General features: G+C 35.0%; 1 protein-coding gene across 3 annotated transcripts in view; it reads left to right on the top strand.

The window, feature by feature from the left end:
• The window catches only part of CSMD3 (CUB and Sushi multiple domains 3), a 641,503-nt gene that overhangs the window by 323,167 nt on the left and 291,640 nt on the right, over window positions 1-26,696 (top strand). For all 3 annotated transcript variants that reach the window (XM_021388208.1, XM_021388207.1, XM_021388206.1), the window contains 2 exons: window positions 8,614-8,717; window positions 14,415-14,527. In XM_021388208.1, coding sequence (XP_021243883.1) covers window positions 8,614-8,717; window positions 14,415-14,527 — 217 coding nt within the window. The remainder of the gene's footprint in view (window positions 1-8,613; window positions 8,718-14,414; window positions 14,528-26,696) is intronic.

The raw sequence follows: 26,696 nt of genomic DNA, 5'->3' as shown, positions 1-26,696 counted from the left end.
AAGGTTGGGTGGGGACAGAACTAGGATCCAAGCTGGTCAAAGGGAGATTCTATACCATACAGGGGTGGGGGTCTCCAACCTGTTGGAGACTGTGTAGGCATAAGTCAGTGGGTGGTGAGCAACTACACTGTGCATTGCATGTTTTATGTATTCTTTTATCATTATTATTACTTACCTTATTCTGCACTATTAAACTGTCATTATCTCAATTTTTGAGTTTTATCTTTTTTCCAGTTCTTTTCCCCATCCCACTGGGGAGAACGAGGTAACCTCATTGTGCTTAAACCACAACACTTATTTAACACTGTGAAAATATTATCTACTTATATGTAATAAATGAGAAATTGAACCTACTTCAGTAACTCAAACAGGAATAACTGCTTTTGTTTCAGTCATCAGCAATTTTAGATTCTATCCATAACCTGAATTTCAAGTATCAATTCCATCTTTGATTAAATCTTTAGGTAGAATTAAAGGCTGAATCTGAATTTTTATTCAATTGGACTGTACTCTGACTACAAGCATAGCTAGAACTTTTAAAAAGACATCAGTGTATATGACCCAGAGGCTTTCATAGGAAGTTTCCAATGCAGGCACTGTGGAAAGCTGATAACTTTTAGTCTTTTTGTTTGATTACTTTTTGGCACAGAAATTTATCACTTTCCTCCACACTTTAATTCACTTTGTTGCTCTTGAGAGTGATATTTATAGAAGTGTTCTGCTCCATACACACCTTTTTCTTATATCTTATGGGGAAATGGAACTACCAGTATTTTGTTAGGCCTGTTTGTTTTCTATGAAGGGATTACTGAAAAGGCTTATGATTCTTTGCACCAACATTTATTACTTACATTTAATTCTATTTTCTTCATGTTATGAGGTTAAATGACTGAGGTCTTTGAGATCTAAGAATACCTTTCAAGTCTGAGATACAAAAAACAAACAAACAAAAAAACACACAAAGACAAGCAAATCAGATACAAATAAGTAAGACTGAGCAGTGACTGTCCTGTTGTAACAAAAGAGATAGAATTTTAATAGAGAATTTTGGATTATTCTGAAACAATCCTTCCATCCTTAAATTGTTTCTTGTGTCTGTATGATCATTCCATAATTAAGAAATAGAACTGTATGCCCAAAAAGGATTTTGTTTTATTATTCTAATCAAAATAATGATTAAAATTAGCCCATAGTATAAATTTAATCCAAACTATATTGTTAAAGTAAGGCAATAACCGTATTGTAAGTTTAAGCATGGGCCATAGACAAAAATAAGTAAGGGTTGAATATGAGTGCCTTAAGACTGGTGTTGTGAGTGACATAGCATGAAGTGTTCAAGTAACACTGAAAATAAGTGAGTAAATGAATGCACAATATAACAAATCTTATTGAAAAAAAAACCCTCTTATTAAGGGAAGCAATCCCTCTCTCAAGAAGAAGGTCAACATGTTTGTACTTTTTAAACTTATGCTCATCTGAGAGTGACATTCATGCGAAATAACACTGGAGAGATTGTTTTATAAGAAATGGGAAGTATATTCAAAAATGCTAGATTAGAGAGGAGGAACCAGAGTTGAGTGTTTGGAATATTAACAGTTGTTTGACAAGCTAAATGGACAGGTACTCTGCATTCCAACTGTAAAAAATGATATTACTGAGGAAAAAAAAAAAATCCTAACGTTCTCATATACTGCCTGATAGCCTTCATGTATCTGGTGAATATATAGGTCAGAACTAGACCAGCGCTGTAAGTTTAAGTGCCTTAGGGGTCAAGTGTTGCCTGCCTATGAGTTTATGGATCACAGCTTCAAGGCTGGGAAATCCATGTAGATCATGTTTGGAAACTGATGTTAAACCCCATCATTTAAATGCTTTTGTGAGGAAGCCCATAAAATGCCAATGGGATGCGAGTCCTTTTATTTGCATAGTATTTATATACATATATCATGTAAAGGTTGTATGCTTAATTCAGCATTTATACACGTCTAAAAAAAAAAAAACTTCTCTCTTGACTTTTTAAAGCTTTAAATTATTAGCCTTTTGATCTCTGGAACACATTTTTTCTTTGTCATACCTTAATGTTCAGAGATATTTCAAAACTGTTTTCTACTCCCTGTTTACGGCTGTCCTGGTTTCTACTCTGAATCTTGGCCACTTCTGAAAATTATTGTTATTCTGTCCTAGGACAGCTATATGCAACTTGGAGCATACATTTGTTTTTAAGAATATAGACATGTTTTTCTCTACCCCATAAGTAAAAACTAATTTTATCTTATCTTTCTCTAAAATCTACAGTTCCACTCATTTCTTATGCTACAGATCAAATGCTACCCAAACAGTGAGTCCTGTTCAACTAATGTGACAGGAAATAATTAACACATTATTCTGACTACAATCGTCCTCATTTTTTCACAGCTGTAGTAAAAAAGGCATAGAAGAACAATTTTATGGGAGGGAGAGACTCTGTGCGTATCAATGTCATGTAAATTAACAAAAGGTTAAGTGTCATAGTTGGTAAACCTTTCATTTTATACTGTCTCCACAGTTAATGAAGAGATATTAGTTTCACTAGAGATATGAATAGTAATATACTAATTAATTGTGTATCCTAAGAGAAATGTCCAAAGTCGGTAAGATGAATTCCTCTCCAAATAGCTTACCCATGGAAGAGCACTATCTGTGAAGGCAGTGAAGGTGATCGTTTTGTGACCAGATTCCTTATTTTTTAAGATTATTACAACTTGGCATTATTAATTTTATTTAAAATTAAACCTCAGTTTTACAATGAATGATAGACTCAATATATTTTCCTAACGGAACTATTCTTTCATAATCAAATATATAGTGCAATTATTTTGATGGGGGGGTCTATGGTTCTGTTGAAAATTATGGAGGTAAAGCTATCAATCAGATGGCATCCATTCTTCATCTGATACTGCCTGATATAAAAGCACATCATTTACTAAATGGAAAGTAGTCAGACATCCTCAGCACAAAAGCAATTAGCCATCCTGAGGCAATATAAGGACATAGAGATATAAAAAGCATGTATTTTCTTCTTCTCACCTGATTTCACTTCTACCAGTGGGGAAGATAACTAGAGTTCATTTTGATCAATTTTGATGGACTTGATATTATCAGCAGTCTAGAGTTTCTTTGGTTGGTTTGTTTGTTGGCTGTTGTTTCTAGAATACCTGTGAAAACTGATGGAAGTAGATATCTTGCACATACATTGCACTGATGAGAAATTCTTGCTCTTGCTAGTATATTTTGATCATACTGCAGGATGATATTTTTTTAGTAAGATAATGTTTGCAGAAATAGATTTCTTTATTGATCAAAATTAGATGTTTTGGTGCCAGAAAGATAGCTGGAATTTCCAAGTCTAACCTTTCTCTCTCTTATTGTCTACAGCCTAATGTTAGATAGTAATTAGTCACTTCATCCACTGTCTAGGAAAAAAAAGTACCTGATTTTCTAGTGGCTCAATAAAAGCAAGTGAGAATAACTTACTTTACTAGTAATTTTTCAGAGATATAACAATAGTATTTGCAAAGACTAGGATATTTGTTGAGAGAAAATATAGCAATGTCTAATAGAAACACTTGTTTCAAGAAAAAAAAAGTACAACACAATATTCACTTTCAAGATATACAAATTATACAATGATATGAACTGTTGGGAAAAATGTGATAAACACACTGAAGTTCTAGCCAGTGTGTTTACTTAATGATTTATTTGCATTCCTTTATTTCCCTTGTGGGTGCTATATTGATAGTTGAATTGTGTTATTCTTTATCATTATCACTATTTTATTTGAAGAAGGCCTTATTTACAAAATGGTTTCTGAATCCTTTATATTGGGACTACATTAAATGTTGAGGCTGTATTCTGGCTAATCAGTCTCAGAAACTGTTGTGAATGTGCACAGACATAACACAGGTTATACTTCCATGCAAACAAAAAACTATGAAAGGAAAAATGAAAGTATAAATTTTTCAAGCTGATTTTAATGTGCCATCCTCCCATTGTAAGACTATCTAAAAGTATTTGGTCTCAGGATAGTAAAGGACTACACATTTGTTTCCAAATATGGTGGCTCCAAAACAAATATTTCTAGAGGGTTTTTATAAATAACTGATTACAGGATTAGCCTCTATGGAAGACCAAATTATATTTAACATTAGTACTGGAGTTAAACAGAACAAAACAAAAATTCCTTTTTAAGGAACTCACGAAATAAATGGTAAGATTTGTCTACAGGTAGAATTCATCTGCTATCTGTAAGGATAAGATTATGGGTAACCACTGACATGTGATACTTTCAGGTAACACCAAATGGTATCCAGGACCCTATGCAAAAGCGCACAATTCTCTTGAAGATCCTGTATCTTATTTTTTTTTTTTTATTCTTCACAGCATCTCACATGGTATTACTGATATATATTACTACATATGAATTCCATTTTAGATGACCAGAATGTGGAAATCAGTAGAAAAACACTTAGACTCGCTTTAAAGTCTAGGAAGAGAAATAAGTACTGCTAGATTGTAATTGATCTGGTGTGTTATTTGCCTTTTAAATTTACGTCAAATACCAATATTTGCACTGTAGATTAATGCAGTTAATTTTGATGAAAACTATTGCCAACAAATGGACTCATCTGGAAAGTTCCTTCTATATAGTTGAGTTAGTATTTATCTCCTCGAAGAGTCCTGCAGTTTTGTGTGTCCTTTTTCCCCCTCCTCTTTTCTCCTTTGATACTGAAAGATTAAATCAAAAGAACAGAAGGGGTTAATATTTAGACTGTTTCATTTTGAGTTTTCTTTTGTTCTTGTAGAAGGTAGCTACCAAAGAGCAAATGAAATGATTGTTAGGCTATAGAGCTGTAAGCAACTCTTGGATAATTTGAATCACTGGATTATATGCAATGTGCAGCAAAATAATGTATAATTATATTGTATTCTTGGCAGGACATTCTAATTCAGATTCATTTCTTACTGTTAATACTGTCTAAGATACAGTTCATTTAAGCAACATCTTACCTTAATTTTTAAGTACTCTCCTGAGGAGAAGAGATTCGTAATAATTTTAGAAACATCTCCACACTTATTTTACTGGTAAAAATGGCAGATTTCATGGAGTGAAAATATTACTATATATTCAAAAATATTTTTAGAGACACATTTGCATTGGAAGCTTTAGGATAACAGATGCACATATGGAAACATATACAAGTTTAAATTTTTACACTTCCCCTTCAGAAGCAGTTTTGATTCACATACACTTTCTTCTGTTAAACAGCATTTCGCTTTGTATGTTTTGAAATTCAGAAATGTTGATTACTCCACCTGTAATAATACTTTACTTGAAAAATCTCTGAGGATTTAGTTCTATCAAGAACTAGACGCAGTCATAACAAATAACTGTCTGGAAAGATTACTGTCTGGAACACAGCCATGTAAGCATATTCTCCTTTAGAACAGTTGGAAGTTCTCAAGTAAGCCATTAACTTACCATTAAATCTTCTGATACGTTAATTCTCAGATATGTAGCAGACTAGTTTCTGCCAAGGAAGTGGGTTCCAAATGACAAATATGTCATTATGACATATTCAATTGGGAAAAAAAAAAAAAAAAGGAAAAATAGCTGCTGAAATTCTTTAGAAATTAGATCCCTGTCCCCAACTCTTCCTTTGCAGAGTCTTTGCAAAATTATTAGAGAACAAAAGAAGTCATCATAATTTTCAGAATGTTAATTTCAGATAGGCTTTTTCTTTTTATACCTTAGTAATAATCAGTATTACTATCTTTTTTATTATTTTCTTCTAGGTTTGTAAATTTAATTCAACAATAATATTTTTTTATTGTTTCTGGATTTATAAGTAGCAAAAGAAGTACAGGAGGGAGAAAGAATACTGTGTTCCTTTTAGCTACTTTTCTGTTCATTTTAGTGACTGATGAGTGCACAGCTCAATATATGTTAATTTTAAATAAATTTGTTGCTTGGATATATTTGGAGGAATAAAGAAGGAAGTAATCCCTCTCTTCCCTGACAATAGTCTCTAGGAATGTACTTAATAATATTCTGGAATAAACTACTTATCTGAAATAAAATTCAAAATACAATTAGTCTGTATCAGGATAGTGTGGTGCTTCCACAGCGGTGGCTAGCTCTGCTCCACTGTGCTGCTCCCCCCCTCCTCCCCCTCAACACTCACTCTCTTCTCCTGCTCCAGTGTGGGCTTCCTACACACTGCAGTTCCTCAAGAACTGCCCCAACATGGGTCTGTACCACAGGGCCATCTTTCAGGAACAGACTGCTGCAGCACAGGCCCCCCCACAGGTGGCAGCTCCCCCAGATCTCCTGCTTTACTGCAGGCTCCTCTCCATAGGCTGCAGCTCCAGCCTTGAGTCTTTTCCTGTATGGGCTCTCCACGAGATGCAGCCTTCTTCAGGCCATATCTCATTTATATTAATGACGCTTCTGGAAAACTGGAAAATAGACTTTACTTGAATTTATACATAAAATAACATTAGTTCCTGTGTCTCTGATTGCTTTGTATGTAGAACACAGATCAACAGTGCAACTGAGTAATTCTGATCTGATTAAAAATAATGTAGTAATAAATCAGCCTGAACTCTTCACATATTCTTACGAATAATAGCAGATTAATATCAAGAATTAACCTGTTTTAGTCTCATGTAAAAATGATTCAAGGATATCACCTATCTGGTGATATGGTATGCCACATATGGCTGTGTCACTTTTTCCAGAGAAAAAAAAAAGACAACATGGTAGATGACAAATAAAAGAGGAATTTTAATGGCTTTACTACTCAGTTTTATGTTTTCAGTCATCACACCTAAATCTCAGTTTTTATTTTGAAAGGATCCAGAATCTTCAAGTCTGTATGCTGATGTCATCAAAACAAGGGTGGATAGCAATAGGACCAGGTGGAATGGTTTTAAACTGAGACAGAGGAGGTTTAGCTTAGATATTAGGAGGAAGTGTTTCACTCAAAGGGTGGCGACGCACTGGAACAGGTTGCCCAGGATGGTTGTGGATGCCCCGTCCCTGGAGGTGTTCAAGGCCAGGCTGGACGTGGCTCTGGGCAGCCTGGTCTAGTGGTTGGCGACTCTGCACTCAGCGGGGGGTTGAAACTGGATGATCCTTGAGGTCCTTTTCAACCCAGGCCATTCTATGATTCTATGAAAACACCTTTTCATTATTCTAAAGGGAATAATCAATACAATGCCAGCTTCAGCTGTCTTGGGGCTCGATCAAAATAAATCATACATCTCTCTGCTCACAGTACTTATTTTCTTGCCATTCAGGCACATTTGCAAAAATTTCAAGTACATTTTATATTGTACATTACGTACTTGGCATGTCATGCATAGGACGAGTTCCCAGAAATGCACATATAGTTTTATACAGCATACTTTTCTAATTCATACTTTTCCTGTTACTGTAGTTTTAAGTGAGTGTGTTAGAAATCTTGTAATAAAGCATGATTTTCTGAAAGAGGTTAATGCAGGAAACTCAAGATTTTTGCATGTACATCCATTTTAATTAAATATTGAAACATTATTTCTGAAAAGAATTTCAGATTGCAGAAGAATGAGAAAACTTTTTAACAGCTAATAACTTGTTATTTCTCATAATATTTTGAGACCAAAAAAAGAAAAAGGTGATTTAAAATTTATTTTCAAAAAATTAACAACAATATGTCAAATTTCAAACAATTATTAGAACTGCAATGTAACATAGTAACATGAGCTGTCAATGCATTAAAATAATTTCAACAGCTCCAAGCACAAACACTCTTAGTTCCTACTTACAAGACCATTTATAATAGAAATGTGTGTTACAAATTATTGTTCATAAGTATTCTGTCCTTTTAATGTGTATGAAAATTTGAGGATCTTGTCATATCTTCATAAAGAATGCACATGACTAACACATGGGTGGGAATAACAGACTTTATTTTCCAATTATACGGTTGAACTTCACTCTAATAGAAAAATTAACAGTGTTCTTTAAATAGAGATTAAATTTTTATGCTTTAGGTATTAAATATGCACACTGCAGTTTAGATTAAGTTATATAAAAATTATTGTTCCTGATAGTTGCATTTCTTTCATAAAGGAAAATGGTTTTTACCTTTGATCCAATATTATGCTGCTTGATCCAGATTATAGATGTTAGGAATAAATTATGTTCCTCACCTTCACTACATTTACTCATCCAAGTGCAATTATTCGGTTGTTTTTTGAAGACAATTGTATCTCAGCAATTATAACTAATTATGTTGCCATTTGTGTATATCTCATCAAAATGTAATTATTTGGTACTGTATTGAATATATAACAACTACATAAATAAGTGAGATGACAATACTTTGAGTAGGTCAGCAGAGTGATACCAGAGGTGATATCTTAATATTATTATAATTTTGTAGTTCAATAAACAAGCCTGTTAATTACATTACTTTATTGTAAGATATTCTGAATTTACAGGTAATTTTTTACTGGAAATTCTCTTTTATTTATACTGCTGAGAAGTTTATGTACAAACACATCTGTCAGATATATTATTTTATTTCCCAGGTCATTCAGATAAATTTTGAAGAATTTGATCTGGAGATTGGCTATGACACACTGACAATTGGTGATGGAGGAGAAGTGGGTGATCCTAAAACCGTGCTTCAAGTGTAAGTCTTTTGCATTTAAAGTTTATATGTATTACAGATTATCATTAATGTGATTTTTTAATGAAAGTAAATAGTGATAACGGTCAGGTGAATCCCAACAAAAGTTAATTTTATCAAACTTCCGTAATGTCATTGAAGATGACAGTTTAGAGTACATTGTTACATGTTTACTGCTCTAAAGTCAGAAAGAGATAGACAAGTCAGCAGAAAAGGTGAACTAACATCAGAATTCTTAAAAGACATACAGTGTACATTTGTGCTTGTATTTACATTTCTATATGTATGTATAAACTTTTAAGGGCTATTGCACTTTCTTTGTATAGGTCAGTTCTCACATTAAAAATCTGCAATAAAGACAATAATTGAAAATAATACATAGGTAACTTGCAGAAAGATAAATAGGCAACATTTAGAAACTCCTAACAAGCTTTGTATGACAAAAGAAGTAGAGTAGGATGTTGATGAGCGCTTGTTGACTGTTGTAGATAAGCTCAAAATGAGTTAGTGTGGTGAAGAAAATTATAAAAGTATCTTGTTAGTATATTACCTAAACTACTTGTGATTATAAATCAGATAGTGCTGAGTTTCATATATATATTTTTAACCATTCCATAACATTCTTCGAGAATGTGTAAGTCCTGATATATAGTTCTAACAACCATTGTCTAACTTCTGAATCCATGTTGCTCAAATTTTTAACTTCTGATGATAATTTTCTTATAACAGTATAAGGAAGAAAAATTCACACTCTTAGTACATAAAATTTCAAAGATACTAGTGTAATCTAGTGATTTCATTTAATCCCCATTCATGTGTAAAATATGTAGAATGTAGTGTGGTTTTTAAGAAAAAAATGCATGCCTATTAAAATTTACTTAACTGGAGTTAATTTTAGGAAAAAAGAGAAAAAAGGAAAAAAAAAAAAGGTGATTATCCTAAACCATATTTTAGTCATAAAGGATATTCTGCTATTTAGGAAAGATCTTTGGGAAAGTCCAGATAATGCCTGTTACTTTTCAGTAAACTGTCATTTCAATAAGTGCTTTAGTTTATCATCTGTAGGTTATTTTCAAACAAGTTAAAAACTGAAACTGCTGATCATACAACAGAAATAAATATGATGAGTGTTTAATACCAAATGTATTTAATAATAATAAAAAAAAGGAGTACCAAAATTAGGTTTCCTTATATTGATGACCCTGGCAGTGTATTTAATGGAAGTTTATTCATACTCGTAATATATATTGTAGCTTTTCATTATTTGCCATGATAATTATATCCGGAAAGCATTTTCTTTAACTTCTCAGAAGCCGGTGTTTACCTTCATTTTTTTCCTTTCTTAATTTCATCTAATTAATATTATTAATTGAAAAACTTTCAGGAGAAAATACATTTATTTCAGGATTTCTAGATATTCATCATAAATTCTCTTCTAGCCTTCAGAAGATAAACCATCTGACCTTCTATTTCTTAACTATTTCTGTACTTTTTCTATCCCTTTAAAGTCAGCAGAAGACCACAATTTCACCCGGTGTTTCAGGAGCAAATTCTTTAGGATAGTGCAAAGTTTCTTACTGAATTGTAGATGTGCTAATTGATAATCTTGAAAAGAGGGAAAGTTCTGTAATTTCTATTATATAACCAGTAAAAGTAACAGTACCAAGCCCTCAAAATATATTACTCAAAGTGTAAGAATTAATTCTGAGATATTCTAAGAGCTGTGTTCTTGGATTCCTAAATTACGTTGACTAACCTCTCATGCAGAAGGAACTTTTATTGAACACCAGTTCACCAGACCCTATTAACATTTAACTACAGTACTGGCACTTTGATTACAGGAACACACTGAGGCAATGTACAAAGATCTTTAAAATTCTGATAAACATAGTAGAACACTTTGTCCAACGTAAATTCATTAGAAGTTCTAGTATTTTATAAATGCACATCTGATGATGAGATCCATGTTGGGGAGAAATTATAGGATTAAAATTACCATGCTATACTGATATTGTGAATAATTTTTTTTTAAACAGTTACTTATATGTTAACACTTGATAACTCTGAGATAATCTGTTTTGTAAGTATCGAGGGAAATAATTTAAGAATTACTACTGTGGGAATCCTGGAGAAGGCAAAATATCATCCAGTTAATTTGATACATTTTAAAAATAATATTAAATAACATTGTGTAATCAGGAAAGATATTACTTTTGTTTACCAGTGGAATGATCGCTGATTATTCTTTGATTAGCAGTGTCAGTGTTGAGGTTTTTAGGATAAAAATATTTTTTTAAATTATGTGCATAACATAACATAAATGAGAACTTATTAAAAAAACTTCACTGTCCTGAGCCATCCAGACTTTGTCTGAGATACAGTGCACAGCAAATAAATTAGCTGTTGTAGTATTTGGTTTTAAATTATGAATTTTAAAACAGTTATCTTTCCTCGAGCAAAAGACTGAAGAACATTGGTTTGAATATACCTGCTTTACATGTAAATGAAGAGAAAACTTCTATCTTCCAATTTATCAAAATTAAATAGGAAACTTAGCCAAGTCTTTAATCTAGTAGATTTACTGGGCACTGCTAGATAGGAAAGTTGGGAACCCGAAACTAAATTTAAGTGGCATTTGGATAGAATTAGAATCAAGGATGGTTGATGTTGGAAGGGACCACATGGGATTATCTACTTCAACCTCCCTGCTTCAAGCAGCGTGACCTGGAGCACATTGCCCAGAATCACATCCAGGTGCGTTTTGAGTATCTTCAGAGAAGAATATTCCATAAGCTCTGGGTAGCTTGTTCCAGGATCCTTAAAGAGTAGACAGCTTTGTTCCACTCTTTTGTCTCTAAGGGCTTCTTCCCAGGAGGTCTCGTTCAGCAATTTCTTAAACAACCTGAAGTTTGCTCTCTTGAAGTTCAGTGTCCTGACTTCACATTTGCCAGGCCCGTGTTCCTCGAGATTATGTACTCAAGCAGAGTGTGTTCACTGCAGCCCAGGCTGCCTCCGATCTTAATATCTTTAATGATCTCTTCTGCAGTGGTGAGCACCAGGCACAACAGTGCTTCACTTCTGGTCAGTCTGTCTACTACTTGAACCAGAAAGTTATCATCCATGGACTCCAGGATTCTCCTGGATTGCTTATATTTCACTGTACTGTCTTAACAGTGGGTATTCAGGTGGTTGAAATTCCTCCATCAGAATGAGAGCCTGTGAGCATGAAACTTTTTTGTAGCTAACATAGGAAGGGCTCATCAACAGACTTTTTAATAAAAAGGAAGGTTATATATCTATCAATTATATCTATCAATTTAAGTTGTTGACAGTGTTCACTTCTCAGCTTTTGAAAGGGAAGATCTAGGTGCATCTAGAAGTCCTCACATTAATCATTCCCAATAGGGGAATATTCATAAACCCCTGGAGAAAATAAAGGATAATTCGTAACTGCAGGATTTCGTTATTATCTAAGTTTAAATAGCTCCCTTCACATAATGTTACTTTTTCTGGATCCTACTGATGACCCTTAAGTCTTTCCAAACCTTTCCAAATGGATCCCTAAGCACTTAAATCAGGATACTCTAGGATATTTCACTGATCTTGAAGGTACAGAAATAACAGACAACTCATGTTTTTCTGGAATGAGAGATATCCTGTGTATAAAACACCATTAAACCTCTACATCTGAAAACCGAAGTAAAGTCCAAGTTGTCTCCTTTTATTAAAAGAGATCCAAATACTTGAAAGTTTGTCACTGTATTGTTATAAACACTCCTTTTGTGTTCAAGCTGTATCTACTGAGATCTTTCGGTCTCATAATCTCACACCTGTCTAGCAGAAAGTTGTTGTTTTATTGAGTTTTTTCACTTACTGGCAACTCAGTTGAAGCCTTATAGGAATTTATAGCTGCTAAGAAACTACATTTCAATTGTATTTCAAAATATGTAATTTAAAAAACTGATGTAAAAGTGACAAATGGTTTCTGTGTTTTGTTAATTAATTTTAAAAATACATTTATAATTTTTTTTTCTCCTATATACTGTTTCACTGAAAAGTAGGGCATCTGAAAACTGTATGTATTAAAACACATATATTTTTTAAAATCCACTTCAGAAAATAGACATTATAAAAATTGTTTTGACTTTTTATTATAGGAATTATTCTCTCTGAAACAGCAAGGAAATTAATATTTCTAGTAGTTTTAATATTCCTAAAATCTAGTGTCAGTCATCAACGACCATTACAAAACTCTCCTAGCTACTACATCAATGTTTTTTCTGAGTAATATCCTGTTAATTTTTAAATTTGGCAAAGTCTGAAATCAATGAAGACACTTTGCTTTAGTGCAGGAATGAGCAGTTAGTACATTATTTTGGCCAGGCAGTTAGTTCTTCAATTCTGGCAAGAGTTTTTGTAGTAGCTCCATCTGTGAACACAGATGTGGAGATTTGACAGGAATTTCTCCCACAGCAGAGCATTTTATAAAGAAACGAGCTGAAAAAAGACCATAGGGAAGGGCTAAAATTAACTGCGAGACATATTTAAATAGTCCATTTTAAGTTTTAGCTTTTAAAGAATAATTAGTACTGGAAAAAGAAAAGAAACACTTTCCACTCTTAAACAGTCTTGTGCTTGTGATCCATTTTACAGGAATGGTAAACATTGTGCTACTTTCTGATATTCTGTTTTCACTGATAAACTTTTACCATATTTGAGACAAAAATTTTGGAAAAGCAAATCCATATAACATAAAACTGGAGGTTTCAGAACACTTTTTATTATCATGTATTTAACATAACTAATAAAATACACATTTAGGATTGCATCAACTTTCAAATTTTTGCATTGTAATACAATCATTGTAAGACAAGTTAAAAAAAGAGAAATTAAGTGTAACTAGTTTTTTTTTTTTTTTAATCAATTAATGTCATTGAACATTGGCTGGTTTTTAAGTTCTGACAACTAGCATTTTTGTTAATGAAGGAATGAATGTCAGCTGAGTCTGCTATCTGTCTCCTCTTGCTGTGATAGAGGTAACGAGAGGCAGAAGAGTGCAGGGAACCTGGACACTTTTGTAACAGCATTGCTATTTAAGATTAACAACTTCATCATGAATATGGGATGCATGTATTCTGAAATAGGGTAGTTGTATACCAAGGAAGTGTTTCTACTAAATGATAAATATAGCATCTTCTCATGGGCTTCTAGTGCTGCTTAGTATTCCTGCAAATATCTGAGTTGTACCAGATAAGATTCAGAGAAGGAAAGAAGCATAGATGAAGGTAATGTGAAATATTTTGATACATTCTAAGCTGTAGTTACTGCAACCTTCAGAGATATATTGGCTAAGTTGTTGTGAGCTGCCCATGTTGAGTTTATAAGAAAGAATTCCTAAAAATTAGTTTACAAGTTAGCACTTAGACTAACTTTTTTCATAGGTCTAAATAACACTTAGAAAAAGGAAAAATAAATGTGGTTATCTAACATGGCATTGAAGTTAAAGAGTTTTCTTCCTTTCAGATGACAATTAATACTTAAGATACTTTTTATTGTAATCGTACTTAGTAACTATGATATGGTAGTAGTCCTTTAAGACTATCATTAAGGTTTCCTTTTGGTATTTTGTGCTTTCTTAAGGAGATTTTTATTTATTTATTTTAAGTGTAATCCTCTACAGATTTCTCTTTCTATCTGTAGGTTAACCGGGAGCTTTGTACCAGACTTAATTGTAAGCATGAGCAATCAGATGTGGTTGCATCTTCAAACAGATGAAAGTGTGGGCTCAGTTGGTTTCAAGGTTAATTACAAAGGTAACTATATATTTTTGGAAGATAACTTGTAATTAATGTCAAAACTATGTTAATATTATAAAATGCTATTCTTTTACATTTCCATATTCTTCCTAGTTCTGTTGATTTTAAAAACAAGGAAAACTTGAGTAGAAAAATACACAAAAAATACTTTAAAATCTTATGACCTATGAAACTTCATATTTTTTATCAAGTGTGTCCTCCTAGCAAGTGAAATTTTGTCATTTAGTTATTTTTTGTTTCTGTTAATTCATGTTGGAAAAAAAGAAATAATGTTGTGACTATTTAATGTTAAATGAGCAAAGAAAACACATGCTTCCTGCATGTTTTTGAAAATCAATAATGATTACTACAACAGGAAAAAAAAATAGACATCAGGAATGGAAATTAGTCATGAGTTTGGGGCCAAGGCAAAGTAGAACTAACCTAACAGTACTGTTTTTGTTAAATAGCTGTTTGATGCTTCTGAGGTGTATAATTTTCCTATATCATGAACAGAAGGATCAACTAAAAATGTGAGAATAGCACATGTAAACATTTCTTAATTATTCTAGTGTATCTGTATTGGTTATATACTAGCTTTGACACAGTTGCATGGGTTTCTTGAAACAAATTTTAAAGTTACATGGTCCTTGCCTGCTGACAAGAGTGTATGATAGCTATTAACCAAAATGACAAACAGCAGAAGTTAAACCAGCAAATGTATGCTTTAGAAGTGGAGTGTATTTTGAATTTTTAAATTGTTTATATTTATCATACAAAGGGAAGATAAATAAGAGAAATAGCTTAGTTAGTGCAAGGGAGAAGTCTTATAAACAAAATTAATTCAGTAGTAATTTGGGAAATAATGACTGAGGTACGTAATTCCTAATAACTGCAAAAGAGGAATGGAATTATGAAAAGCAATAAGTTCAGGAATCAGGAGAGAAACTATTCATATCAAAAGCATGAGAGAAACCCCAAAACACATTATGGAGTAGCAGATACAATCAATAGGCTTATTGAGGGTCAACTTGTGCCACATGAGTTGCTGGTTCTTTTGGTTGTCAAAATATATCACTGATATTGTGACAAACTTTGAACTCAAGCAAAGTGGAAAAGGAAGCTTTTTGTATTTGAACTTAAATTAATTTGTACAGCCAGATACTTGTTTCCTTTATTTACGTGATTTTTTTTTTGAGAAGTCTTGAAACAATTCTAGTTTTGAAGAAGTGGATTATTCTCTATTGTTTAAAAATGTACCTCTTTATCTTATTCTACTTGTGAGCTATGTTTATTCTTAGAAATAACAGTTCTGCAAAAATTAAGTTAATTGAATATGAATAGGTAGAGAGTGAGGGAAGTCATGAATATTCTCAAACTCATTTCCATGTTATCAACTGTGATTTCATAATGCTCCTAAATGTTGCATATGTATTTATTTCTTTCCCTATGCTGATACTTCATACTAGCTCACCAAATAGCATTTGAATGCATCAAGTTATCAAAGGATAGATGTTTTAATTTGTTAGGGTTTTTTTTGTTTGTTTGTTTCATCTGAAGTACAGGATATGATTTTTTTATTAGTTGTTTCTGTTTTCTCAGTTCATTAAAGATGCCAGAAAACAGCCAATATTCCCTTTAGTAAAATGTTTTTGATGTCATTTCTGGTAGCAATGATAGACTCTGAATCAAGAAATTGAAACAGACAGCCCCCCCTTTAGATATTGTTATCAGGTCTCCCTGGAGCTTTATCTTCTCCAGGCTCAACAGCCTCAGCTGTCTCATTCCATTCAGGGGAGGTGTTCCAACCCTTAGAACACTTTTGTGACCCTCCTCTTCACGTGTTCTGACAGATCCATGTATCTCCTATACTGAGGACTCTACATCTGAGCACAATACTCCAGGTGAGGTCTCACCAGTGTGAAGTAGATGGACAGGATCACCTCCCTCAGCCTGCTGGCCAAGCTTCTTTTGATGCAGCCCAGGATACGGTTGGCTTTCTGGGCTTTGAAGGCACATTGCTGGCTCAGGTCCAGCTTGTCAATCACCAGTACTTCCAAGTCCTTTTTGGCAGGGCTGTGCACTACTCTTTTGTCCCCCAGCTTGTATTGACTGTGTGGATTTCTGCAGTGCAGGTACAAGACCTTGCAGTTGGATGTGTTGTATCTCTTGAGGTTCACCTTGGCCTGTGAATTTATTTGAGCCTGTGTAGGTCTCTCTGTATGGCACAAAGGCACTCAGGTGTGTTGATTGCACCACACAGCTTGGTGCCCTCTGCAAACTCACTAAGAGTGCATTTGATCCTGCTGTCAGCATTACTCATGGAGATGTTCAAGAATGTTGGTAGAAGTACTGACCCCTGAGGGACACCACTTGTCATTACTTCATTCAGACATTGTGCTGTTGACCACTATTCTCTGTGTATGATCTTGGAACCAGTTCATTATCTACTGCATGGTCCACCCATCAGCTGATTTTCTGTTTAGGTCTCATTTGATTCCTCTGATGCATAGGAAATCCTCATCTCAGGGTTGAGAGGATAAATAAGAAAACTTCATATTTAACCTTCAGAGTAGTCTAGTTTTGTTGGATGGTTGTATCCTCTGGTTCTGAGCAGTGATCAGAGCTGAGGGATTTTTTTTTCCCCCCCCCCCCCTCAAGATCACTGACTAACCCTAATAAACAGTCTTAAATAGGATTTCCTGATAGCTTTGCCTCCTATCTGGACAAATTCTTTTTGACTTTTTGTTTATAACTAAGAGTAATAATACATCTGAGAAACACTCTTAAATTGATTGCATGAGAAAAGGAAGTAGAAGAAAGTTAGTCTGGAGTACATTAATAAGGTTTGCAATAGGCTTGTCTGAGAGAGAGAGAGAGAGAGGACTGAGGTAAAAAGAGTGAATTCATAGTGAAGTAGATTTCCTAATGAATTAGGAAATTTCTGTACATATAATCTAATTTGAAGATATGGAGTTTACGCTCTGAAACATAGCATTTGAAAGGATTTATTTCTGCTTTAAACATAACTTTCTACTTGTTTCAGCCTGAGTGGTATCTGCGCTGAAGTGCTTGGGATACTACTGTAGCCTGGGGTAGTCTTCTGGAGCTTGTCAGCCTTTTTCATTATCAGTAAACACTGAATTGCAGATACACTGAGGGTTTTTTTTTTTTTTTTTGATACATATATATGTTTTCTTTTTTTTTTTTGTCACAGATGACAGGTGTTTTTCCAGAGCTAACTGTTCAACACTGCTTTTCTGTTGGTGGTAGAACACTGAATAGTCTGAACTAGATAGACAGTTTAATCCAACGTTAGTCTTCTATGTCTAGGAACACATATTTCAGAGGTATGTAGAAAGTAAGATACGTTTTCAATAATACAGACTTCAGAAAGGACTCCTGCTCTCTACAAATTACAAGAGTAGTTTATCCATGAAGTCTGTTTCTTCATGTTCATTCTACTGAAAAATTTGACTAAATTTTTTTGTTGTTCATATAATAGATTACTTTTTAAAGTGTAAGTTACTGAACTCATTGAGATTGTGATCAGCTGTGTTGTGTAATTTGGGGTTTTACAAAAAAAATACTTTTATTTTTAAATACTATCTCATCCATGTTTTATGAATAAGTAGAAAATAAAACATTTTTTAACTTTCAGCACTTCAAAACCAGAAATTAAACTTATGTCCAGTTTCTCCATTCTGAACTGTTCAGTCTTGCTCCTTTCAGTTTTTATTCTCTTGTGGCTTTTCCCCTCTTTTGATAATTTCCATTTCCTTTGTATTCACTCTCTTCTTTGTTTCTTGTCTTGCGTTTTGTGATGCAGTAACTAGATGAGATTGTACCAGTGATTTATTTAATCGAATTCTAAAACTCTCCATTCTATTTCTTGCATATCCTAATGGAAAGAATTCTGCTAAGATTCACAGTAATGTCAAAAATTTCTGTGCTTAATGAATATGAATGATTTTAAACCTTCTAAGTCTCATAATCGGTTCAGGTACTCAGATATGGATACTGCTTTATATTCATAAAACATAAGTTCCTTATACTTTTTGTGTAACATCACTAGCCAATAGATGCATCAAAACTATAACACTTCCTTTGTACCTGATTCAGTTTTTGTTGAAAGTTTTATTCACAAGTGTTGTAATTCAATGTCATTCCTGTTTCACATCTCTTGAATCTATTAAACAAAATGACATCGATACAGAAACCCAGAACACCTTCCGGCTTAACTTTTCGCCAACATTCTTTATTTTACTCTCTGCTCTTTCTGCCTGGTAGCTCACAACTTTCTCTCTGCAAGCATTTTCAGTTGAGACACTATCTGTCAGTATTATCTGAACATTTTATTAAACTATTTATCTCAGAGCACTAGACATGAAGTATAAGAGTTCCTGTTTATCATTCTTACATTGTTCAGATGTATGAGATACATGAGAACAGCTGAACAAAGTCTTAATGAAGATTTATTTATGAGTGTCACATATGGAAATGAGAGCACGTAACTATACAATGATGCTTCTTTCTAATACTTCATTACACTTGTTTGTGGCACAGAGGTTTCTTAAGTCAAGTCTACTTACTATAATTAAACCTTCTTTTCCTCTTAAGCCCATGCACACTTCTAGTATTTCAAATCTTTTATGTTAGAGGAGTTACAATTGAATAGCATCTCCTTCTGCGTTAGTTCTACTAGCTTCATCTGATGCCTTTTGATTATTTTGTAGAAGAGTCAATGTACTTAATCTAACGTTTCACAGCTTAGTTTTTCAGGACCTTTATTTCTGTGCAGGTGGCTGTCATCACTGCTACTCTATGCAAGCTTCATTACTTACTTTCTTTTCCAGTATATTTATGAATATATTTTCGAATAGGATGGATAGTACAGAAGTCCATTATTTGACTTCTTTGGAAGAGCTGACCATTTACTTCTACCATGTTACATATCTTTTAAACATGCATCCATCAAGTCTGCCTTTATAACAGATTCTAGTCTCTGCGTAAACCTATCATGAGGCATTTCCTCAAATGCCCGTTTGGAGATGCAGATAGTTTACCTAAACTGTATTTCTTTCAAGTCTGTCTGCTAATTTCTCTGAAAGCCTGGGTAAGCTTGTAACACGGGACCGTCCTGTAGAAAAGACTTACTGCCTTGTGAATGTCATTTTTATCCATGTATTGGCTGAATCTATTCATGATTTAAATTTTTAAAGTTTCAATATATCTCAACACTACATCCCTGTACAATTCTAGATGCCACTTTGAACCCTTCTTGAAAATAGATAAGTATTTGTCTCTCTGAACAATATAGAAGTCAGACATTTTTGGATCATGTTCAGCCAGCTGTCAGCTAACACCCCCAGATCCTTTTCCTCTATGCAACTTTCTAGCCTCTTTGCCTCAAGCCTGTAGCGATGCATGGGATTTTTGTGACCAAAGTGGGTCCCAGCATTTGATCTTGTTAAAGATCATACTGTTGGTCTCAGCCCATCAATCCAGCCTGTCCAGATCCCTCTGTAGGGTCTTCCTACCCTCAGGCAGATCAACACTTCCTCCCAACTTGATGTTATCTGCAAACTTGCTGACGGTGCACTCAATCCCTTCGTCCAGACTGTCAGTAAAGATATTAAACAGGATGCGTGCCCATACCAACTCAGGAGAAACACCACTTGTGACTGGACACCAGCTGGATTTAACTCCATTCACTGCCACTCTGGGCCTGGCCATTCACAGCGAAGAGCGTACCTGTCCAAGCTACAGGCTGTCAGCTTCCCCAAGAGAATACTGTGGGAGACAAAGACTTTAGTAAAGTCTAGGTGGGTTACATCCACAACTTTTCCCTCATTCACCCAGTGGGTCATCTGGTTGTAGGAGAGCAGGCTGGTCAAACAGAACCTACCTTTTATAAGCCCTTGTGTGGTCGTGCTCAAGATGATCTGCTTGTTGAAATAGGAGCTGAAAATCTAATTAGATTTTCTTCCAGTGCTTCATAGCTCCCATAGAAACAACTAAGCAAGTAAGAACCTTCTTTCCTTCTTTCTACTGCTGAAGAGATGGAGTAACAATTTGATAATTATTCTTTGTTTCATTGTTTTTACAGCTGTTCAGATATTGTTGCTAGAAACTCAGCTCTATCAAAACTTTAATTCATAGCGCTAGAATAATTTTGTTTTTTGTTCCCTCTATAATTAACAATTACTAATTTGTTCCAGTACATCTTTTGACATCTCATTCTTTTCTAATTAACAATTGTTATTAGAAAGGATTTTATGTTGTACTGCTGAGAGATAGGAAATTTACTTTCTCCAAATATGTTTTGCATTTGGGTTTGAATAAAAAAGATTAGTGCTGTTCTACCCACTTGCTATCTCATCTTAATCAAGACTGTATGCAGTAAATTGACTAAGAATGTATGTATTTAAACATGGACAGACTTATTGTCCAAGGAAAAGTCAAATGTAAGTATATAATTTGCTACAGAAAGCCTTTGTGGTGTTTCAGTATGTAAAGTGTGGGCTAGAAGGAAGGGGACAGCCTCTTTAGTGGGGTCTGTTGTGATAGGACAAGAGGAAGTGGTTTTACACTAAAAGAGGGGAGATTTAGATTGTGTTTAAAAAAACATACAAACAAAAAACCTTCTTCCCTATATCCAGTAAGGGTGGTAAGGCACTGGAACTGGTTGCCCAGAGAGGTGGTGGATGCCCCCTCCTTGGAGACATTCAAGGTCAGGCTGGACCCAGTTCTGAGAAAGCTAATCTAGCTGTAGAAGTCCCTATTTGCAGGGGAGTTGGACTAGATGACCTTTTAGGGTCCCTTCTAACTCAAACAATTCCATGATTCTTTATGGAGAGATATATTGCATCAGGTTTGATCTTTCCTAGCTCCTTGAAAATGATATTCCTGAACAGTTAAAAGTCTGCACAGATTATATTTATAATTAAGGTTTTACAAGTTAAAAATAATGGGTTTAAAAAAAAATAAGAACTGTATTTTGCAACTGAAATTTAGCTTTTTGTGATGAATTTCTGGTGTTGTTTGTAACTATGTGATCTTTCAATACAACTCTCAGCTCATAATAATTATGAGAACTAATAATTAAGGTTCCAAATTAGCTGTTCATTCAGGCTGTTTTAATATATTTTGTTGTTGTTTAAAATAGTTTCTGGATGGAATATGTTTTCAGTATTGAGAAACCTTTATATTTCTTTTATCTTTGCTAAATTGTTGGCAGTAGTTCTTCAGTTTAAAAGCATATTCCTAGAAAACAAAATAGTGTGCTTTATCTCTATTGCACATCTGTTTTCCTGAAATCTTTTTTTCAGTAGTGGTTCTTGTGGCTTCTTATTGATTTTAATTCTCACTGCTGCATATTATTATTGTCTAATATTCTTCCAATTAATCTATGAAATGACATTTTTCCTGGAGTCTTAATTTAATATTCATATTTCTATTCCATAGTTTTGGTTTTTTAAAAAAAAAAAAAAAATACATTTTATGATCCTTTTCCTGCAACTATCCTGATGTCAGTGGAGAGATGATCACAGAAATTTTTATTTGAACGTGAGTCCCATGAAATTTTAATTCTGTTCAATAAAACTGTTGGTCATACTTTTTGCTTTACCATGTTTAATTAAAAACAGTTAGTAGCCAAACCTCTGTGATATTATTGTCCATAAAGAATCACAGACTAGAATCATGGAGTCACCAAGGTTGGAAAAGACCTCCAAGATTCTCTACTCCCATCCTCCACCTACTATCAATATTGCCCACTATACCATGTCTTTTAGTACAACATCTAAAAGTTTCTTGAACATCTCCAGGGCTGGTGACTATACTACCTACCTGAGCAGCCCCCTTCCAGTGCCTGACCACTCTTTCGTAGAAGAAATTCATCCTGATATCCAACCTGAACCTCCCTTGTTGCAACTTGAGGCCATTCCTTCTAATCCTAACGCTAGTTCCATGGGAGAAGAGGCCAGCCCTTACTTCACTGCATTCTCCTTTCAGGTAGTTGTAGAGAGCTATATGGTCTCCTCTAAGCCTCCTCTTCTCCAGACTAAACAATCCCAGTTCCCTCAGATGCTCCAGACTTGTGCTCCAGACTCTTTACCAGCTTCGTTTGGACATGCTCTAGGGCCTCAATGTCTTTCTTGTAGTGAGCGTCCCAGAACTGAACACAGTGTTCACAGTGCAGCTTCACCAGAACTGAATATGAAGGGAATGATCAGTTCCCTGCTCTTGCTGGCTACACTATTTCTTACATAAGCCAGGATGATATTGGCCTTCTTAGCCACCTGGGTGCACTGCTGGCTTATGTTCAGCCAGGTGTTGACTAACACCCCAAGTCCCTTTCTTCTACACAGTCTTCCAGCCACTCTGCCACAAGCATTCACTGGGGTTGTAGTGACCAAAGTACAGGATCCAGCATTGGTCTTGATAAACTTTATCCCATTGGCCTTATTTTTTTTACCGAGTGAAGAATTTACCTGTACAAGCTATGGGCTGCTAACTTCCTGAAGAGAATGTTGTGGGAGACAGTATCAATGGCTTTGCTGAAGTCTAGGTAGACTTTGTCAACAGCCACTGAGCGGATCACTCATTGAAGGAGATGAAGTTGGTCAGGCAGGACCTGCCTTTCAAGAACCCATGGCTGGGCCTAATTACCCTGATTGTTTTGTACATATCATGTGATCTCACTCAAGATTACCTGTTTCATAGCCTTCTCTGGCACCGGGTCAGGCTGACAGGCCTGTAGTTCCCTTGATCCTCCTTACAGCCGTTCTTGTAGATGGGAGTTGCATCTGTTGTGTGCCGAAGGACTTTTTCTGCTCTGACATTTGTCTGCTGAGAAATATTAATTGTATGTTGAACTGTCATGTCATTTAGTATTTGCTGCTGCTTGAACAAGGACACCAAGCTTAAAGGCCATTAGTTTGTCTCGCTCCCCTTAGTAGATGTAGTGTGCGTTCCGTTGCATTCAGTTATTTCACAACAAATTGGTAGTTTTTACACACATTCCAAATCCCTTTAGTCTTAACCGTGTAGTTATATAGGAAGGAACAGAGGAATTAAATGGAAAATAAACTTGAAAATATGCATTGTGTTAGTGTATCTATAAGCTGGATAATGACTAATACTTGAACAGTAGGAAGTTGTTAAGTATTCTGTTAACAAGTCCATCTCTGTAATTAACTTTTTATTTCAAGTTAAAGCACACCTGACAGTCCAGCCACAGGCTTCATAAAATGAAAGCATGTACACAATTTAATAAATGATAAATTACATTTGGTTTAGTGGTATGGTGCATTATTTCCTACTTTAATAATGTATTTAAAATGTAAAAGCTACACATGGAAAGTTATGCCTTAGGCATAGCTTTTATCAAAATAAAAATGCCTCTGAAATAGAACCACCAAAAATGAGAGTTATCTGAAAGCTTCAAGGCGTCTTTCCATCAACTCTGTACAAATCAAATCACTTGATCTTGTGTGACATGTATACAGCAATGTAAAATGTGCCAAGTCAATTAAATCAGTAAATGTCTTGCTTTGAGAAAGGCAGATGGTGGGTCAAATTTTATTCACTTACAACAATTTTAGGCCTCGCAACTATTGGTGATATGTTTCCCAGTGGAGATTTTAAGAAAGATTGCCAAGGTATTTTTCAAAGTGCTTTTATTTGCATTTTTTCCTACATATTTCTTTTTTGAGTATTTAAAGTTGTAGGGTTTTGATTTTTGTTTCTTTTTCTTATTTTGGATTGATTTGTTTCTATATGTTTTTTTTTCTATTTTACTTATCTGAAATACTATTTTGGGCTAGAAATAATCATATTAAGATGTACAGTAGAGATTGGAAGTTTACCAATTTGAATCTCTTCAGCAGGATATCAAGAGAAGTAATCTTTATTAGCTTTTATGTGAATTCATTACTCGTCTGGCTGTTAATAGAATCATAGAAGGCTTTGTATTGGAAGGAACCTTAAAGATCACTTCGTTCCAACCTCCCTGCAATGGCCAAGGACACACTTCTCCCAGTGCCCCATCCAACCTGGCCTTGAGCTCTACCAGGTATGGGGTATCCACAATTTCTGTGGGCAGTCTGTGTTTCAGTGCCTTACCACCCTCAAAGTAAAGAATAACTAATATCTAATCTAAATGTACTCTTTTTTAATTTAAAGCAGTTATTACTTTTCCTGTCACTGTGCACCTCATTATAGAGTTCCTCCCCATCTTTCTTGTAGGCCACTTTTAAGTACTAGAAGGCCACAGTGAGGTCTCCTAGAGCCTCCTCTTCTCAAACTGAACAAACTCTCCTCTCAGCACATCTTCACAGGAGAGGTGCTCCATTCCTTGGATCATCTGGACTTGCTGTAACTTTCCTATGCTGTATGCCCCAGAGGTGAATGCAGTAATCCTGTTGCCTGGATTGTTATTTTTTTCCATGATTTCTACAGCTTCTTTAGTTCCCATAGATGACTTTTACAATAGTCTAATGAAAGCTATAGTTGAAACACTGGTTCAGCATGTGAACTGTGATTAAAATGAGTAAAATACTGTTGTTTATTTAATTTGTTTTTGTTTTGTTTTCTCTAGTAACAAATATTTACTCTTCTCTCTGCTTTCTATTTGGTGCTTAGTCATTCCCTTTCATGTCAGGAATGCTGTGACAGCTTCTCCTTCCTTATATAACCTGATAACATTTTGTTCATTTCTCTGAATTTTTTTGGACAGGCATGTCTGTTGAAGCAGTACACTCTGTTAGGTAAATTCAGGAGTATATATTTCCATTTAAAATATTGTTCTAATAGGACTGAAAAACTGAAGTCTACGAAGAATTGCATTCCATTAGCTGTGTTCAGTCAGTGTAGAGAGACGCAGCATGAAACTAGTTAATTCCTTTGTCTCTGTATTAAACAAGCCAGATAATCTGAGCAAAACTTAATTCCCAAGTCTTCCTCAGAGACTGTGAGCCTCCTATTTGCAGTGATTTCTTCTTCAAAATCAGGAAAGATTAAGCAGAAATGTCAATGGAGAATTTTGTCTTTTTCCTTTGGCCCCTCCATGAATGTTTTTCATTCTTTTTTTCCTGTAAGTGGATCAGAGGTGTTCTAAAAATGCAGCAATTTCTCCATTTTAAAAAGTTATGAAAAATGTTTTAAACTGACATCTTTATTGTAAAGTGTGATTTTTTTTTATTTTTTTTTTTCAGCAAGAAGAGAAAAATCTTGGCCAGAATCTTAAGTAAAGTTGTTTAGACAAATTGGGCTATTTATTTCCAAGACATTTGGAAAGATAGGAGTTATTGTCATCTAGGAATTATTTTTTTTTATCAGATGAAATCTCTTTAGATTTATCCCCATGGATGATCTGGCTATCAAGTCAGCATTACTATCTCTTTTTTCAATCTGTAATAACAACCAAGATCATAGAATCATAGAATCATAGAATGGCCTGGGTTGAAAAGGACCTCAAGGATCATCCAGTCTCAACCCCCCTGCTGAGTGCAGAGTCGCCAACCACTATACCAGGCTGCCCAGAGCCACGTCCAGCCTGGTCTTGAGTGCCTCCAGGGACGGGGCATCCACAACCATCCTGGGCAACCTGTTCCAGTGCGTCACCACCCTCTGTGTGAAAAACTTCCTCCTAATATCTAACCTAAATCTCCCCTGTCTCAGTTTAAAACCATTCCGCCTTGTCCTATCACTATCCACCTCCGTAAACAATTGTTCCCCCTTCTGTTTATACACTCTCTCTAAATATTGGAAGGCCACAATGAGGTCTCCCTGGAGCCTTCTCTTCTCCAAACTAAACAAGCCCAGTTCCCTCAACCTTTCCTCATAGGAGAGGTGCTCCAGCCCTCTGATCATCTTGGTCGCCCTTCTCTGCACTCGTTCCAAGAGCTCCATGTCCTTCTTGTGCTGGGGGCCCCAGGCCTGGACACAGTACTCCAGATGGGGTCTCACAAGAGCCGAGTAGAGGGGGACCACCACCTCCCTCTTCCTGCTGACCACTCCTCTTTTAATGCAGCCCAGAACATAGTTGGCCTTCCGGGCTGCCAGCGCACACTGCTGGCTCATGTCCAGCTTCTCGTCCACCAGGACCCCCAAGTCCCTCTCCGCAGGGCTGCTTTCAAGTACTTCTTCCCCCAGGTTGTATAAATACCTGGGATTGCCCTGG

Source organism: Numida meleagris, chromosome 2 (assembly GCF_002078875.1).
Source record: "Numida meleagris isolate 19003 breed g44 Domestic line chromosome 2, NumMel1.0, whole genome shotgun sequence".
Classification (NCBI taxonomy): domain Eukaryota; kingdom Metazoa; phylum Chordata; class Aves; order Galliformes; family Numididae; genus Numida; species Numida meleagris.
The sequence above is the reverse complement of the archived record's forward strand: the minus strand, read 5'-3'. Positions and strand labels throughout refer to the sequence as shown.